The sequence below is a fragment of the Seriola aureovittata genome, chromosome 18, assembly GCF_021018895.1.
Source record: "Seriola aureovittata isolate HTS-2021-v1 ecotype China chromosome 18, ASM2101889v1, whole genome shotgun sequence".
NCBI lineage: Eukaryota > Metazoa > Chordata > Actinopteri > Carangiformes > Carangidae > Seriola > Seriola aureovittata.
In genome coordinates, this window is record NC_079381.1 from 17,413,703 (window position 1) to 17,429,430 (window position 15,728).

A 15,728-nucleotide genomic window follows, 5' to 3' on the forward strand; every position below is an offset into this window, starting at 1 on the left:
GAACCACAGCCAAGATCAGATCTTTGAATTAGAGGCCAAACGCAGAATATGAAATGCAATTTACGTAATGAAATGAAGACTGACACAGTCACGCACTCGCTGTCAAGAGTGCTGTGAAAACATTTTAGCTATTTCCACACATGCACCAGAAACCCCTTCTCTTCTTCGTGTTTTGTAATCTGTCCCTCTCTCTCACGACACACACACACACAAAACACACACACACACACACCTCCTGGATCGGCGTCCTGCCATAGCCAGTCATCTGCCTGATGAATAATGGAGCAGTGTGCCACCCATGCTGAGGAGCTGAGAGCTATACCAGCCAACACAGATAAATTACAACAGGCCTGTGATCGTCCCTGATTCATGTTGCCCCCTCACAGGGACCTCGACACCCACACCTCTGGAGACGATCGCTGTGTGTGGCTGATCAGGAGTCAGATCCACTGTGGATTGAGCCACAGATTCCCTGAGGGGGTTGCTATGGTGATGCTTGTCGATTTCCCAGCCCCGAAGGTTTTTGTGTGGCCTTGAATCAGTCGGACTATCTCCAGTATCACACAGCGTCTCTTTGTCTCTCTGTGTCTCCTCCTGTTGCTGTCGCTAAGGGGAAACTGTGGAGATGAAAAAAACAAAGAGGCAGCATTAAATACTCCTGAAGTGAAGCGTCACATGAAGGATAAAGAAGGTAAAATCAAAACCTGTGAATGTAGCAAGGAGAACACAAACATCCAACAAACCGGTAATATTGTAGTATTGATTTTACTGTGGGCGAACTCTTCAAGGAGTGAGACGGTTGTAAGAGAAACACACTGAATTGAAAAAATTTGGAGCAAAAGTAGTTGAAGGTACAGTCAGGGAAAGACGGGTGCTGAATAAAGCACACTGACCTGTAATTTCTCTCACTGAGCTGCAGCTCTGCCTTGAACCCTTTTAGGTTTTTTTATATTGTTCTCTCAGTCTAACAATGCATTCATCAGTTATATAGCAGCTTATCTGAGTCTGAATCAGTTCCTGTAATCAACTCTGTACCCCGATTTTCTTTTATCTGGCTTTCCGACTGTGGTTGAAATGAATGGGAGTCATCATTGGAAGATAACTACCTGTGGTTCCATTATCTGAGACCCCCAGGCAGACACACACATACATTACACATACAGTATCCGCACAGATACAATCGCAAACTGCATACAGTATATGCTCACAGTGAAAGGTGCATGGCATGTGTGCATGTGCAATTAGGCTGAAAGTGAAAGTATGATTATCCTTAAAGAGTTATCTATTGATTTATCTATGAATAACTTAATTGCTTAATCAATGAGTTGCCAGGATTAATGAAAGTAGTACTTCACAAGTTACTAGAGCTGAGAGCAATGTCTAAAAATAAATTTGTCAAACTAACACTGAAAACATTCATTTTACATTAAAAACACCTTTGAGGTATTTAATATATATGATAATACATGGAAATGTACCAGAATGTCAACAGCCATGCTAGCGGCTATGTGAGGCTGCACTGAGCTAAATGTTAACGTCAGCATGCTAACATGCTCACAGTGACAAAGGATAGCATGCTGATGTTTAGCAGGCATAATGTTTGCCATGTTCACCATCTTAGTTTAGTGTGTTAGCATGCTAATATTAGCTAATTAGCAGTAAGTAGTAGAAGTAAGTACAGCTAAGGGTTGATGAACAAATTAAAGTTTTGGCCTGATGATGGTGCTAAAGGAAAATTCAAGTGATCAACAAGTTATTACAGTTGATGCTTAGGATGCCATTACAGTTTATACCAAATTGCATCGTAATTATTCTCAAAACAACTAATTTAAAACCACAATTGTGAACCTCATGGTGGCGCTAGAGGAATAAAGTCAAAGTCATGGGGGTTTTATCCTCTGGGGAACATGGATCTGAACTCTGTACCAACTTTCATAGCAAGCCAAGCCATCTGCCAACTGTTGAGACATGTCACAATAAAACAAACATGTCAACCTCGTGGTGGTGTTAAAGGAGAGAAGTCAGGGGAACTCCAAAGTCAGGAGGATTCATCCTGTAGGGACCAAGAATGTCCATAGAGAATTTCATGGGTATCGATCCAGTGGTTTTTTGGACCATTGTGCTGGACTGACCAATCAACGCTGCCATCCCTTGAGCCATGTGGCTAACATGGGTAATAAATCAAGCACAAGCAAATCTTCACATTTGATAAGTTGTATTGAACCAGTTCTGGGTAATTATCCTTGATGACTTGAATAATTAATCATTTATCACAATCGTTTTTAATCGACTAATCTGCTCAACTAATTGACTAAAATCCTCAGCAACAAATGCTTATTTTATTCAGGTTTTTAAGCTAAAATAATCTTTATTCCATTGTTGCAATGACATGGGGATCCTAAAATGCTTTGCATAGATAAAATCACAAGACTTGTCAAGGTTGTGTGAAGATTGAGTCCGGTACATACCAAAACACAGCTGCAGTGATACCAAGGCAAAATATTGTTCAAAAGCTTAACCCTAAAAGCCAGCTGCTAACTCTAAGTGAATAGTTCACACAAAGCACGCACACACACACACACACACACACACAAACAAGTCAATATCTGTTCCCAGCAGTGATGGCATCATTAGTGGCTGATCTGATTCTACGCTGCCCTTCCTACAAATTAAATTCACCTCCAGAAACTGGTTTCGTCTGAATCTGCTCCCAAATCACCTCTAGCTATTTGTCCTTTTTTTTTTCCCTGTGAAATCACATGCAGTCACACTCCAGGCGTTTTAGTAGCACAGTGTCCCTGCTCAAATTCTTCCAAAAAGGCATTTGCTTGAGTATCAACAGCCAATAAAAACTACTTGAGGCAAATTTCCCACGAGTCTAAAAAGATCTAAATTGTCCTGGATCTACACCAAGCTTTCTAACCCCTATCAACCTCTACTGGGTTTAAAAAAGGTTAAAAAAGGGTTGGTTTTTATTGCAGTTTGTTGTATCAATCTACAATAACAAAAGCCAAATCAAGTAGAAAACAGGCGATAGAAGGCATTGCTCCAGAAAGAGCTAGAGAGCTGCATCAGAGCCTCAGTGTTCAAGCAGTCTGGCAGACACCAGGGATATCGTTTAAAATAGATAGGATCGGCTGCCGAACTTTCAAGTATATTGCTTACATATCCGTACTTCAAAGCCTGAACTCGGGCTGAAATCATCGGGGGCATGTACGTTTCTGAGGTTTACATATTCAAGAATAAAGATTCCCAATAAAGATTCTCAACAATGTGAGACAAAGCGGAGGAGATAGAGATTGAAAAAAAGAAGGAGCGGGAGATAGTGTGAAAAGGAAGGAAAAGAATGAGTGATCTGTTTTAAAGAGATACTCATTGATAGGTTATGAATAATTACTGTGCTGTAACAGAGGAGGGACGATGACTGAGGGGAGAAACTGTGAGAAAGGAAGCTATGAGGAGACGTGTAAAGATAAGATAGGAGAGCAAAACAAAGTTGGAAATATAGACAGACTTTCTGAGGATGGAAGAAGAGCGTCAGCAACCATCTCAAAAGGAAACTGGATGCGCAGATGAAAGAAGGGGCCAGAAATTTGGGCAGACAAAGAAACGGAAGATGAGATCACTCTTTTCTCGCCTGCGACTGCAACCTTTCTCTCATCTTCCTCTCGTACTAACTTGCGACAGCCTCTCCAACAAGCCTTTGATGCTGTTGTGGCATTTCATTCAGTCCACAGATGGGTCAACAACTCTCTGAAGAGCCTCTGACAGCTCAGAGGAAGCAAGAGGATAATGCTGAGCAGAAGGTGACTGAGAGAAGATTATGAGTAGATGAAACGATAAACAATTCAGAGAGGAGTTAGAAAGCTGTCGAAATATTCATATCAGAGAGCATGTGTCTTTACAGATCGCCAGAACGGACCCATTCTGCAAATTAACTTTATGTTAACAACTGGCGTAGCTGTTATGCCTAAGGGCTCAGCCTCCGAGTGATCACAAGCCTATATTTTTATAGCTTGCACTTACCTCTCCATTACATGCACAGGCTGCTGATTCTCCAGCTCACTGTAAAGCATGAGGGTTTTCTTTTCTTTGCACAATAGACCAGAGAGGATACACCAGCCTCCCTGCTCTGTAAACAGCAGGAAGGTGACAGACATACACTGAGAAAATGACTTAGAAGCATAGAAAAGGCTTATAGGTAGAAGAAAGCCACTGAGAACGTCAGCGAGCACGGAGAGGTGACGAGGAAAGCTTCTTTAGTTGAAATGTATATGAAGCAACAAGACTGCAAGCAGCTCTGTGAGGATGCAATTAGGCACAGCGGTGCTTTAAGCTAAACGCTAACATCAGCATTAAACGTACTCACAATGGTACCGCTAACATGCTGATACTGTTGGCAGTGTTGACTATGTTCACCGCTTTTGTTAAGTGTGTTAGCATGATATCATTAGCTAATTAGCTAATGGGAAAGTCATTCGTTTAGCAGACACTGGATAGTCACTGGATCACCACAGTCTTGAGGATTCATCCTCTGGGGGAACATGACTACCACTACAAAATTTTGTGCCAATCCATTTAGTAGATGTTGTGAAACACTGACCTGCTGGTGGTGCTAGCGCAAAGGTCAGAGGATCATTGATGTCATTAGGATTTATCCTCTAGAGAACATGAATGTACAAAATTTCATGGTAATAGTTGAGATATTTCCGTCTGGACCAAAGCGGTGAACCGACTGACTTTGCCACCCATAGAGCAGTGCCACTAGCATGGCGAAAGAGCAAGCATGCTTCTCTGGTATCTTTAATTTGCCGAGACTGAAAAGAAGCCTGGTTTTGGCCGCATATAGGGGCTTACAGTCGAGACTTTTCACATTCAGTAAGCACCATGTCTGCAGTCAGGCCTCTAGCTATAACCACACACAGGCAAATACATAAAATGGTTATACAGAGGCACAGATTCACAGAGGAAGAAAAAGAGAATCTGGTCTCCCCTCCCTGTCCTGAGCAGAACTAACAGGATCGTGCCTTCTGCTGAGACACAACACGACAGCTCTTTACAGGCTTCTCACTCTGACACAATTTCAATAATTTAGCCGCTACTAGATACCAGCCATCACGCCTACAGTAAACAAATTGACTATTTTAGGCCATAAGAAGGGGTGCTGATGCCTGTGGGAGAGAGGGAAGAAAAAGAGCAGGATATAAAAAGTCATTTAGAAAACAAGGATATAGCAGTTTTTAAGTAGACTTTTCCACTTGGCACACAACAGTAGTGCCTGTCTGTCTGTGAGGATTATTTAAACAGTCAATAAGATCAGGCCAACGCACAAACCATGCACTTAGCAGAATGAGCAATTTAGCAACTCTGACTCTCTTCAAATGGAGAAAATTACATTTTCAACTGAATAATATTAGTAATCACAAAATAAATGATTAATGAATTATTTATAACTACGTGAACATGTACTACATTTAAAATGTAAATAGGTACAATATAATTTGTAAATGTCAAAAGGAGATACTAATGATATAGATGTGCTTTGGATAACTTAAGTTGTCTGTGTAATTGAATTCTGAATATGCATGTTTGAATAGTTTGATGTTCTGGGAAATACACTCATTCGCTTTCTTAAAGAAAGGTCTTTACACTTAATATGAAGCTACAGCTAACAGCTGGTTTATCTCTGGAAAGAACAAGGCTAGCTGTTTACCCCTGTTTTCAGTCTCTATGCTATGCTAAACTAAGCTAAGCTAACTAGCCACTGGCCAAATTATCATATGCTTAAACAAATCAACCTAAAATCTAATTTCAAAATCAACATGAAATTCTGTTTTGCTAAATTCAATCAGAGACACTTCTCTTGAAAATGTGCAGTTTTGGCTTCATTTCTGACAAATGAGCCTCTTGCTCCATTAAAGTTGAGACTGAATCAACATGTGAATGTAACTGGTGTTGCATTAACATTGTTTGAGACAATCAGAGCTATTGTGCTCCGTCTCTGCCATCTGTGGACAGTTTAGTGCCAGTGGGTGGGTCTACCTCTCCTGGGACTCTGTAGATTGTGAAACAGATCTGGTCTGTTTGGATTCACAAACTGTAGACAGACGCGAGGAGACTGGACTCTGTCTGCTGACATAACGACTGACTGACAGTACATAAACACACACAGACAGATGTGGGAGCATATCTTGATACTTTGCTTATTTCTGAAAATGTGAACACAATATTTGTGATATTTTTGGGATGTGAAGACATTGCTTTTGCTGGCCATCTGGAGGTTAATCAGACAGGCAAACAAGATGCTCATAACTGGCATCATGTTTCTGTTTCTCTTGGATTGAGGGCCACTCAGGTTGAAGAGGTTTTATTATGTCTTATTTATGGGAGAGGCTGAAAGGATGGCACCAAGACAAAGGCTATTTACACAGTAATAGACGTGAATAAATATGCTGATACATAGACACAAACACACAGCAGTGAGATGGAAATGTGGGGAGCATGATTCAAGCTGCCTCAGGCAAAAACAAACTGACCATGTTTCCTCCGGTCATCCTGGTTTCCTCCAACAAAGCTTTGTATGTCTGCCTCTGTCTACTCACTCTCTCTGTCTACTGTTTCCCATGTGTTATGTCACACAGCATCACATGAATGAAGGAGGTTTGATCCTGTTTGTTCTGCCTCGCATTCAGATGTGTGAACCAGTTTTTCCTCAGTATCCTCTATCTGAAGTTGATACAACTGTGTGTGCGTGTCTGTGTCTGTGTGTGTGTGTCTGTATGAGCATGCATGAGTAAAGGATTAGTCACTATTGGTGTGAATTGTTATGGTTTAGGAAAAGGCCACAGCTGTGCACATCTGGATCCAGCTGTTTCTCTTTACTCTCACCACATCCTTGAAAAACCTGAGGCCACTGATGGAGGAGGCTTTGTTATGCCATGCAATTAATTTTTGGTTGGAGTTGGACCATGATCATATCATGACCAGGATCAGAGTGAGAGCAGCAGAAGCTGGCTCATGAACATGTCGGGGGAGTGAAATGAAGTCAGACCACAAAAGTTTGTGCTGATGTGAATTTCAGGCAGAGGATTTGTGAGGTCATTATGTCTTAATCTTTGGGTGGAAAATACTAAAGGCAGAAAACAGAGGATTACCAGGGGCAAATTAAGCCACTACAGAAGCCCGGGGAGAAATTGTACTGTGGGCCCCTATTGACCTTCACTCTGTTGCATTTACATATCCACTGGGCACAGTGCACATGGCAGCTTCATTATATTTTTGCTTAGAGTCATAGAAACCAACCAGTACTTGCTGTTCTGAAAAACTGACCCCATGTTTGGCGTGCTGTATTAGTTTGTGGTAATTTGATTAAGCACAAATTTGTTTAGGAATAGCATGCATCATGTCAGCACAGAATTAACTGAAATAATGAACATATTTAAGCTGGAATTTGCCACTGGCTACTTCAACAAAACAAGGTCAAACAAAAGTCTTTTCATCAAGTGAAAATTCTGGAGCTAGCTTAAGGCCCTCATCGTTTCAGTTAGTAGTAAATTGTACTTTAGTGGTGCATATTCCAAAACAAATTAAGTGACAAATTAAATAATTACCGCAGAGTGAATCCGAGACCTTGGAGCAGGTTGCCACTTTTACTTGGTTGTTAATCCAGCTCCAAACTGATACCGAAATAATGACTGTTTGGCTGCAGAGCTTTTGTACACCTGAACTGTTTGGCACATTCTCTGCAATACATAAAAAAGACACGATCAGACAAGTACATTAATGGCCTACAGCAGACAATCATGGTAATGCGTGTTCGTGGAACGTGAGGAGGGGGCTAGAGGCAGGAGTTTACAGTCCCGATGGTTAAGGGAAAAAAGCTGTTGGTGAGATGTTTAGTCTTAGTGGACAGTGACCTGGAGCGCCTCTCTGATGGAAGGAGCTGGAAGAGCTGATGAGCAGGATGTGAGAGGTTGATCTTCTTTGCTCGCTTCACAGTTGTGTGAGTATGTAGAGATTCAACTGAGGGGAGATATAGATGCCTTGTTAACAATCCGTTGTTGTTTTTTCTGTGTTTGATCTGGTATTTTTTTAAGCTGTCTAAGGAAGTGATGTCATTGTTGAGCTTTTGCGCTGATGTGTTCAGTGTTAGTTTTCCACTTGAGGTTACTGTATTAATTTGTGTTCCAAGGAATTTGAAATTAGAATCTCGGTCTCATTTCAACCAACACATCAATCTGTCTCTCTCTCTTTCAATTAATTACAGTTAAGCTGTTGATATGCTGTTTTGTTTCCAAAGCATGTCAGCACAGCAAGTTTATTTTTGTCAAATATTTGCTATAAGAAAACTGACTTCTGCTACTCTCTCTCTCTCTCTCTCTCTCTGTAGGGAAGTTAATTTTAAGAACTACACTCTGCTGCAGCTGGACGAGGAGTTTTCTCGGGGAAGAGGTCTGGACATCGGTGCCCGAGCCTGGAAAGGAGGCAACGTTTTACTTTTCTTCTGCGATGTAGACATCTACTTCACCGCCGACTTCCTCAACAGCTGCCGACTCAACACACAGCCCGGTGAGACACACACCTGCACACAGACACCTTCCACTGAAATCATATCCTATAGTCGTCTGACAGCACTCTCTCTCTCTCTCTCCATCTCAGGTAAAAAGGTTTTCTACCCGGTGTTATTCAGCCAGTACAACCCCACTCTGATCTATGGAAGCCCTGAACATATCCCACCTGTGGAGCAACAGCTGGTAACACATACCAATCAAATCTACCCTTTCCATTTTTCAAACTCTCTGCAAGCCACTTGTGGAAAATATCATACTCAGTGTGATGCTATATAGCTGGGAGGTTGGGAAATAGTTCCCCTCTCCAGCTGCTAGGTGCACAAATCCAAAGAAGGATTCCCGTTAAAAGGACCACCTGAGTGTATCGAGATGATAAATCTCTGCTCACAAACTGTCTAAGACCTGCATTTCTTTTCCCTGTAGGTGATCAAGAAAGACACAGGGTTCTGGAGGGATTTCGGTTTCGGCATGACCTGCCAATACAGGTCCGACTTCATAAACATAGGTAAATGTTACAGAACAACAGCATTTAAACCACAACATGCGCTGCAGTCAGATCCATCACAACATCTTAGCAATGCAGGAATTTATAAACAGTTGCTCCTAGGGGGTTGATTATCTGTGCAGAGGAGTTGCATAACACAGGGTAAAAATGGGTCTCCCGAATGGCTACAAACACGTGCACTGCTACATTAATGGTGCCATAGCTTAATGGATATGAAGAACATGATCAGAACACAAATGGTTCAATATTACATTACATTTCTTAACTTGGATGGGATTTTATTACATTACTCTGCGTGAAACAGCTCTGAGGAGCAGTAGCAGCATACATTAGCATATCTCTCAGCCCCATGTCCTTTCCATCTGTATATTAGCTGAGGAATATTGGCTCTCATGGCAGATTTACATCAATTTAGTTTCCCTCCAAAGGGGAATCAATTACAGGCTTCAGTGAAATACAACGTGTTTCATTGTTTTGGACCCAAACAAACACACACTGACTAACTGTGCCAAAGGTGTAACACAGGCTGGCCAGAAGTCTGGTTTAAAGAAATGGTTTGATATTTTGGGAAAATACTCTTATTCACTTTCCAGCTGAGAATTATATGTGAGCACGTATGTATGTATTTATGTACGACCATATTGTACACACACGTAGTGTATGTCATATTGCTTTCACTTTCTTATGGTTTACATAAGCACATGAAATTGTGGTAGTAATATTTTTCTATGGACCCAAGAGAGTAGCTGTTGCGTTGGTAACATTTAATGGGGATTCAAATAACAATAAATTAATAAATCATCGATTCCACTCTAATGCCTCTCATGGTTATATTAGCTTAGTTTAGTTTATCTTATCTTAGCTTAGCATAAAGACTGGAAACAGGGGGAAGCAGCTAGCCTAACTCTGACCAAAAGTTAACTAAATCAATCAACCAGCATCGCTAAAGTTCAGTAATTAACACAACAATTAATCTTAAGTGGTTATTATTGTGACCATGATGACGAAGGCCACCTAACCTTAAGGAAGTAGTAACTTTAATCAAAACCCTGATCTTTACCTAAGCCTTATCAAATTGTTTTTGTGCCTAAACTTAACCAAGCCCTAACCGCAGTAGCTCAGACAACACTTCTATGTATAATTCCAGAGAGCATAGAAAATTAATTTGGAGGACTTGTGTGTGCTGAATCTGTACAAAAACGAGAAGTTGAGGTTTTATAGGGGGTAATTTGCAGACTGTTTCTTCACTTCCCATAAAATGACAATTTCTTGTTTTTATATGGATTACACAAGCAAGTGTGCTGCCAGGTGGATTTTTTTTTTTTTTTTTTTTTAAATACAGAACCAGCTGTTTCCCCCTTTTTCCAGTCTTTATGCTCAACTAAACTAACCAGCTTCTGACTTTAGCTTCGTATTTATCGTACAGACATCAGGGTGGTATCAATGATTTCATCTAACCATGAACAACCAAATTCCCATATTTGCCCTGTTCAGCCCTGGAAAAAGGAGACAAAGTGTAAGCAAAAGCAGACATGAGTTGTTTAGATGTGTAAAGATGCATGTTTAAACATGCCTAGTCAAGAAATGTCTTGCTGTAAACACCATCAGTCCAGAATTCCCTCACTTCCCCCTAATGCAACAACAAACCAGGCAGTGTGGAGAGGAAACTGATTATGATCACACATACTGTACACTCTAATCAGGATTCATAATCAGCATTCCTTTAAAAGGTAGGGAACACAGCTATGAAAACAAACATTGCTGAGAAAAGTGTATGCATATCAAGAGGTTTGATCATGATATAATAAAAGGTTTTTACATTATATTCTGTTCTTTTAGGGGGTTTTGACATTGACATCAAAGGCTGGGGTGGTGAAGATGTCCACCTCTACAGAAAGTACCTTCATAGCAACCTCCTGGTGGTGCGAGCACCGTCACGAGGCTTGTTCCACCTGTGGCATGAGAAGCACTGCGCTGATGAGCTCCCTCCGGACCAGTACCGCATGTGCATGCAGTCCAAGGCCATGAATGAGGCCTCGCACGGCCAGCTGGGGATGCTGTTCTTCAGGCACGAGATCGAGGCTCACCTTCGCAAACAGAAACAAAGGCAAAATTCAAATCCCAAAAAGACATGAAGGCTCATTGTTGGTTGAATTATAATCACTTGCATTGACTGCAATCAGTTAAGACTGAGAAGAAGAAGAGATTAATTCAACTGATCTGATTTTAAAGGAATAGTTAAAGATTTTGGAAAACACGCTTATTTGCTTTCTTGCTGAGCATTACATGAGACCGCTCTCATCTCTGTATGCAAAATATGGAGCTAGAGCCAAGCGTTGATTAGCTTAGCATAGCATAAAGACTGGAAACAGGGGGAAACACCTAGCCTGGCTATGTTACATGATAGGGTTTTACAGTGGCTTACGGTGGTTGAGATGGCACCAATTTAACTATTTCATAAAAGACTAGAAAAATGTTTCCCTTAAAAATTTAATTTTCTTTATGGATCAATCGCTAATCATTTCAGCTCTATTTGTGTACATTGCTGTTTACTGTAGTTTAATCTAAAACAAAACATTTTATTCTGGCATAGAATAACATTCTATGCAAAAATCTTAATCTGTTAAACAACTAGTAATTAAAGCTGTGAAATATTTGTAGTGGAGTAAAAAGTACAGTATTTGCCTTTGAAATGTTGTGAAGTAGAAGTATAAAGTCCAAGTGCTTTAAATTTGTATTTAAGTACAATACTACTTACCACTTAAATTAAACCAAGCCAAGCTGTAATTTCATATTTTGCATACAGATGTGAGAGAGTTACGAATCTTCATCTCAGACAGAGAGCAAATAAGCATATTTCCTAAAATGTCTATGACCTTAATGAAAAATGTGAAGACTTTTTAATCAATGTTTCAGATTCAGAGCATGTTGTTGCTCAAGCTGTGGAAAGGACAACATAAAGTTACAGTTAAATGAAACTGACTGAGCAATTTGAGGCATTTATCTGAACAACTGCAATCGACTTTCAATCTGTTGGATACATCCATCTGTAATATAGTGTCCATCTCTGTATTCCTCTGTGACTGCAGCAAGGCCTTTCAGAAAGAAAACATAAAGCGTAATGTTGAGTTGTACCATGTGCCTTGTGTGGATAAAACCTGAACACTGTCTCCTCATGATGGCCAATGACAATTGAACCAACCTACAGGTTTTTATATGTAGGGAAACAGAGCCACCTAGTGGACTGAAAGTTAAACATGTAGGTGAAAAAACAATGAAGGACTTTTTCAGAGCCTTTAAAGGCCTCGTAAAACATTTTATAAATTATTGATTAATAATTGTAATTTTTTTATTTATGTTTGGTATTATTTTGTAAATGCCACCATTTATACGTTTTTTTCTGTTCTCTCATTTCAAATGCAGTATTTTTGTGTGTTTGTGGGTCATTCACCTCTTTAATGAATTGTGAATTAGTGTTAAGAAAAATATGCCATGAATTGCTTTATCTATGTATTTGTCAGCAAAATGACTCTTTTCTCAAAAGCCTTCTTAGTTTAAGACATATGTATGTATGCCCACAAAATAATTAAACATAGGATTATTTTTTTTAATGTTTAATTCAAAAGATAAAACAATGTAGAAAATGTGTGTTTTTTGTCACATAATTAATATGTGGACACATAATGGAGAGATAAAGGATAAATTATTGACTGACGATGACTTAACAAGTCAGAATAAGCCTTTTTGATCTTTATATTTTTTTTTGTCAATCAAATGTGACATTTGTGTCATAAATAAAGTCCAGAGTGCAATAATGAAATGTGATATTACATGAGCAGTCACAGAAACTAGAGAGAAACTGATGTGGGCTTAGAGATGTAAAACCATTTTTATCAACTGTCTCAATTGTTACTTTATATTGGTTTTAATATAGTCACCCATAAATCTTTCTCCAGCACTTCTTCAGTCCTTAGAGGCAATCAAAACAGTCTGTATTTTTGTTGGTTGACCAAAGATGTGAAAATAGGCACTTTTTGAATTATGTTTGTTTTATTCATTGAAACGTTCCTTGTAATAATACATCAAATAACTTTCATTATGTTTCAAGTTATCTTTTCATGTCATGTAAATAAGTTGAATAAAACATTTGTGCATTGTAGGCCTTTATATTTTAATGACCATAAGGTGAATATTAGTCATATTAGAGATGATTACATGTATTACTTTTGTTTCTTGGCTACCCCATTATTAATAATACATAAATGTAATTTAGTTACCTTACATTTACCTTTATTTTTTGCCCAGGGACGCATTGAGTAAGAAAATTATGGAGAGCCAAAGTGTTCAATATTAAGCAAATAACTAAAACATGAAATTAATAATAATGAACAATCTTGCAACCAAGATTTAAGGCTCTGGTCATGATGAATACACTATATACTGTATCATTTATTAGTACATTATTATATAGAGCTATCATTTATTTGTATTCATCACAATTTCCAAAATCATTTTAGTATTTTTAGTTGTAGTTTAACCTCCAGAGCACTAGATGGGGTCAGTGAGCTAATTACAGTGTCAGGTGTGATTTTTCTTGCTGAGCTGCAATGCATCTTAAACCATCAGATACAAATATATGAACATACTTACATTCATACACAAATTGCATAGCTTGACTAAGGCAATAAATGAAAGAGAGAGGGTGTATACACAAACGTTATCATATTATCATCTGACGAATGAGGTTGTGCGTAATTTGTCTCACTATATTTTGATTTAGCCCAATTCATTGACTAAATTTCCATGAGAGGGTAGTGAGATTCCAGAGTTTAACAGAGTAGATCTCAGATCTGCAGTTTCGTGATCTGAAAAAATCATTCAATTCACGGACGACACGACAGTGGTGGGTCTTGTCACAAATGACAACGAAGCACACTACAGAGAGGAGGTGAAACAACTGGTCATGTGGTGCAGCAACAGCAGCAAAAAATGACTTACTATACAATTACATTTTTTGACGTAAGGCAAAAAATGTCATATTATAGTAAGGAATAAAGAAGGCATAAAAAAAAGTCATAGTAAGGAATAGAAGTAAAAGAAAAAATTTTTGCAATTCTGCAAACAGTAAAACACAAAGCTACACTTCCATCTTAACCCACACTATTGAACACAGCACGCTGACACTCTCTACTGGAGGCCCTGCTAACTACACTCAGTCAAACTACACTTGAAGTAAAAACCCTATCCTGCACAGGTATGGGCTAATTCCCTGCTGCGCTCCCACCCCGCACTACCAAAACATTAAAACAGGTCAACAAGTTAATATGTTACTCAACTCGCCCGGTCGGTGAGACCCCCCTCCCCCGGGGTCTGAACTTGAGACACTGCCCAACTCCCCCGGGGAAACGGCTTCGTTGGACGGCGTGGACGGAGCTTGGCTGGCGTCACCGTTGCTTAATGGGGCCCGAGGAGACGAGGAGCGATGGCGTCCACAGCACTCACTATAACCCGGCCCTGACTATCTACAGGAGGCATCTGACCTCCCCTCCTAACATTGGAACAGCTATCCTCCTGCTCTCGATGTCTTCGTCCCCGGCAGCTCTAAACAACTGCGAACGGCAAAGAGTCCCGAACCGCCGCAACGTGTGCCCCAAACCCGGCTGCCACAGACCCGCCGTCTATTGTCTCTGAGACCCAGAGTCTCTCCACCTGTAATCAGGCACACCTGTTGGCGCTCCGCCCCGGCGCTCAGTCACATCACAGTATTGTAAGACATGAAAACGTTGTAGCCTATAGTAAGGCATAAAAACGTCATAGTATAATATATGGCATAACAATGACATGGCCGGACAACATCAGTTTACATTCGGGTGTTTACTTTTCGTGGTGACATTTGGTACCACTGTGATATTTTCTCATCATGTGAACCTTCAGATAGCCCCCGCCCTTTCAGTCAATCAAATGCTAGCATGCTTAAGTCGGTTGTCTTGGAGACTTTTAAATGTTATATTTGAATGATCTAATATGACTTCAAACACAGTGCCCCGTGACAAGACGCCTGGGCGGCTGCACATGTCGCCCATATCGAAATCCACCGTTGCTTGTCAAATGTGGACCACATTCACTCAGAGAAGCTAAAGACTGTTTAAAACACAGATTTTCAAATTTGTGAAACCTTTATTCTATTTGTCACTACACAAAACACACAGCTTAACCAGATGGGGTTTCCTATTTAGACCAGGTGTAAAAATTACTAGGCTATACTTAGACTTGTGTTTACAACACAGTTTGCGAATTTGTGAAACCTTTTTTTTTCTATTTATCAAAACACAAAAGATGTGATTTCACAGTTTTTTTTTTTTCATAACTATGTCAAATCAGACCAGGTTTAGATCAAAAACCACACTGCTAAAACTTGTCAAATGTGGCCCACAGTAGTCCAGAGAAGCGTGTGTTTCAACTTTATGAATCAAAATACAAAAAGGGCGTGTTTCGCTGCTTTCCCTGCACCTACATGGGCTAGAGAAAGCATCTTTAACTTTTACGGCGACGAATCACTCCCTGTGAAACATTGAGGTCACGAACTAGCCTAAGCTTCTTATTTCCGATGTTTCCCCTAGTCCGTGAACGCAGCACCGGGCCTGGCGCTTCGG

General features: G+C 40.0%; 1 protein-coding gene and 1 long non-coding RNA gene across 2 annotated transcripts in view; one reads left to right on the top strand and one right to left on the bottom strand.

Annotated features, from left to right (window-relative positions):
- The window catches only part of csgalnact1a (chondroitin sulfate N-acetylgalactosaminyltransferase 1a), a 31,017-nt gene extending 17,783 nt beyond the window's left edge, over positions 1-13,234 (top strand). The window contains exons 5-8 of the mRNA XM_056403614.1: positions 8,390-8,568; positions 8,659-8,753; positions 8,994-9,075; positions 10,915-13,234. Of these exons, the coding sequence (XP_056259589.1) occupies positions 8,390-8,568; positions 8,659-8,753; positions 8,994-9,075; positions 10,915-11,210 (652 nt within the window). The 3' untranslated portion in view covers positions 11,211-13,234. The remainder of the gene's footprint in view (positions 1-8,389; positions 8,569-8,658; positions 8,754-8,993; positions 9,076-10,914) is intronic.
- Positions 29-15,541, bottom strand: LOC130186464 (uncharacterized). Its single transcript, XR_008830289.1, has 3 exons — positions 14,412-15,541; positions 10,977-11,162; positions 29-617 (listed from the first exon to the last, which is right to left on the bottom strand). It is a non-coding gene; the product is annotated as an uncharacterized LOC130186464 (long non-coding RNA).
- Positions 15,542-15,728: the final 187 nt, after the last annotated feature.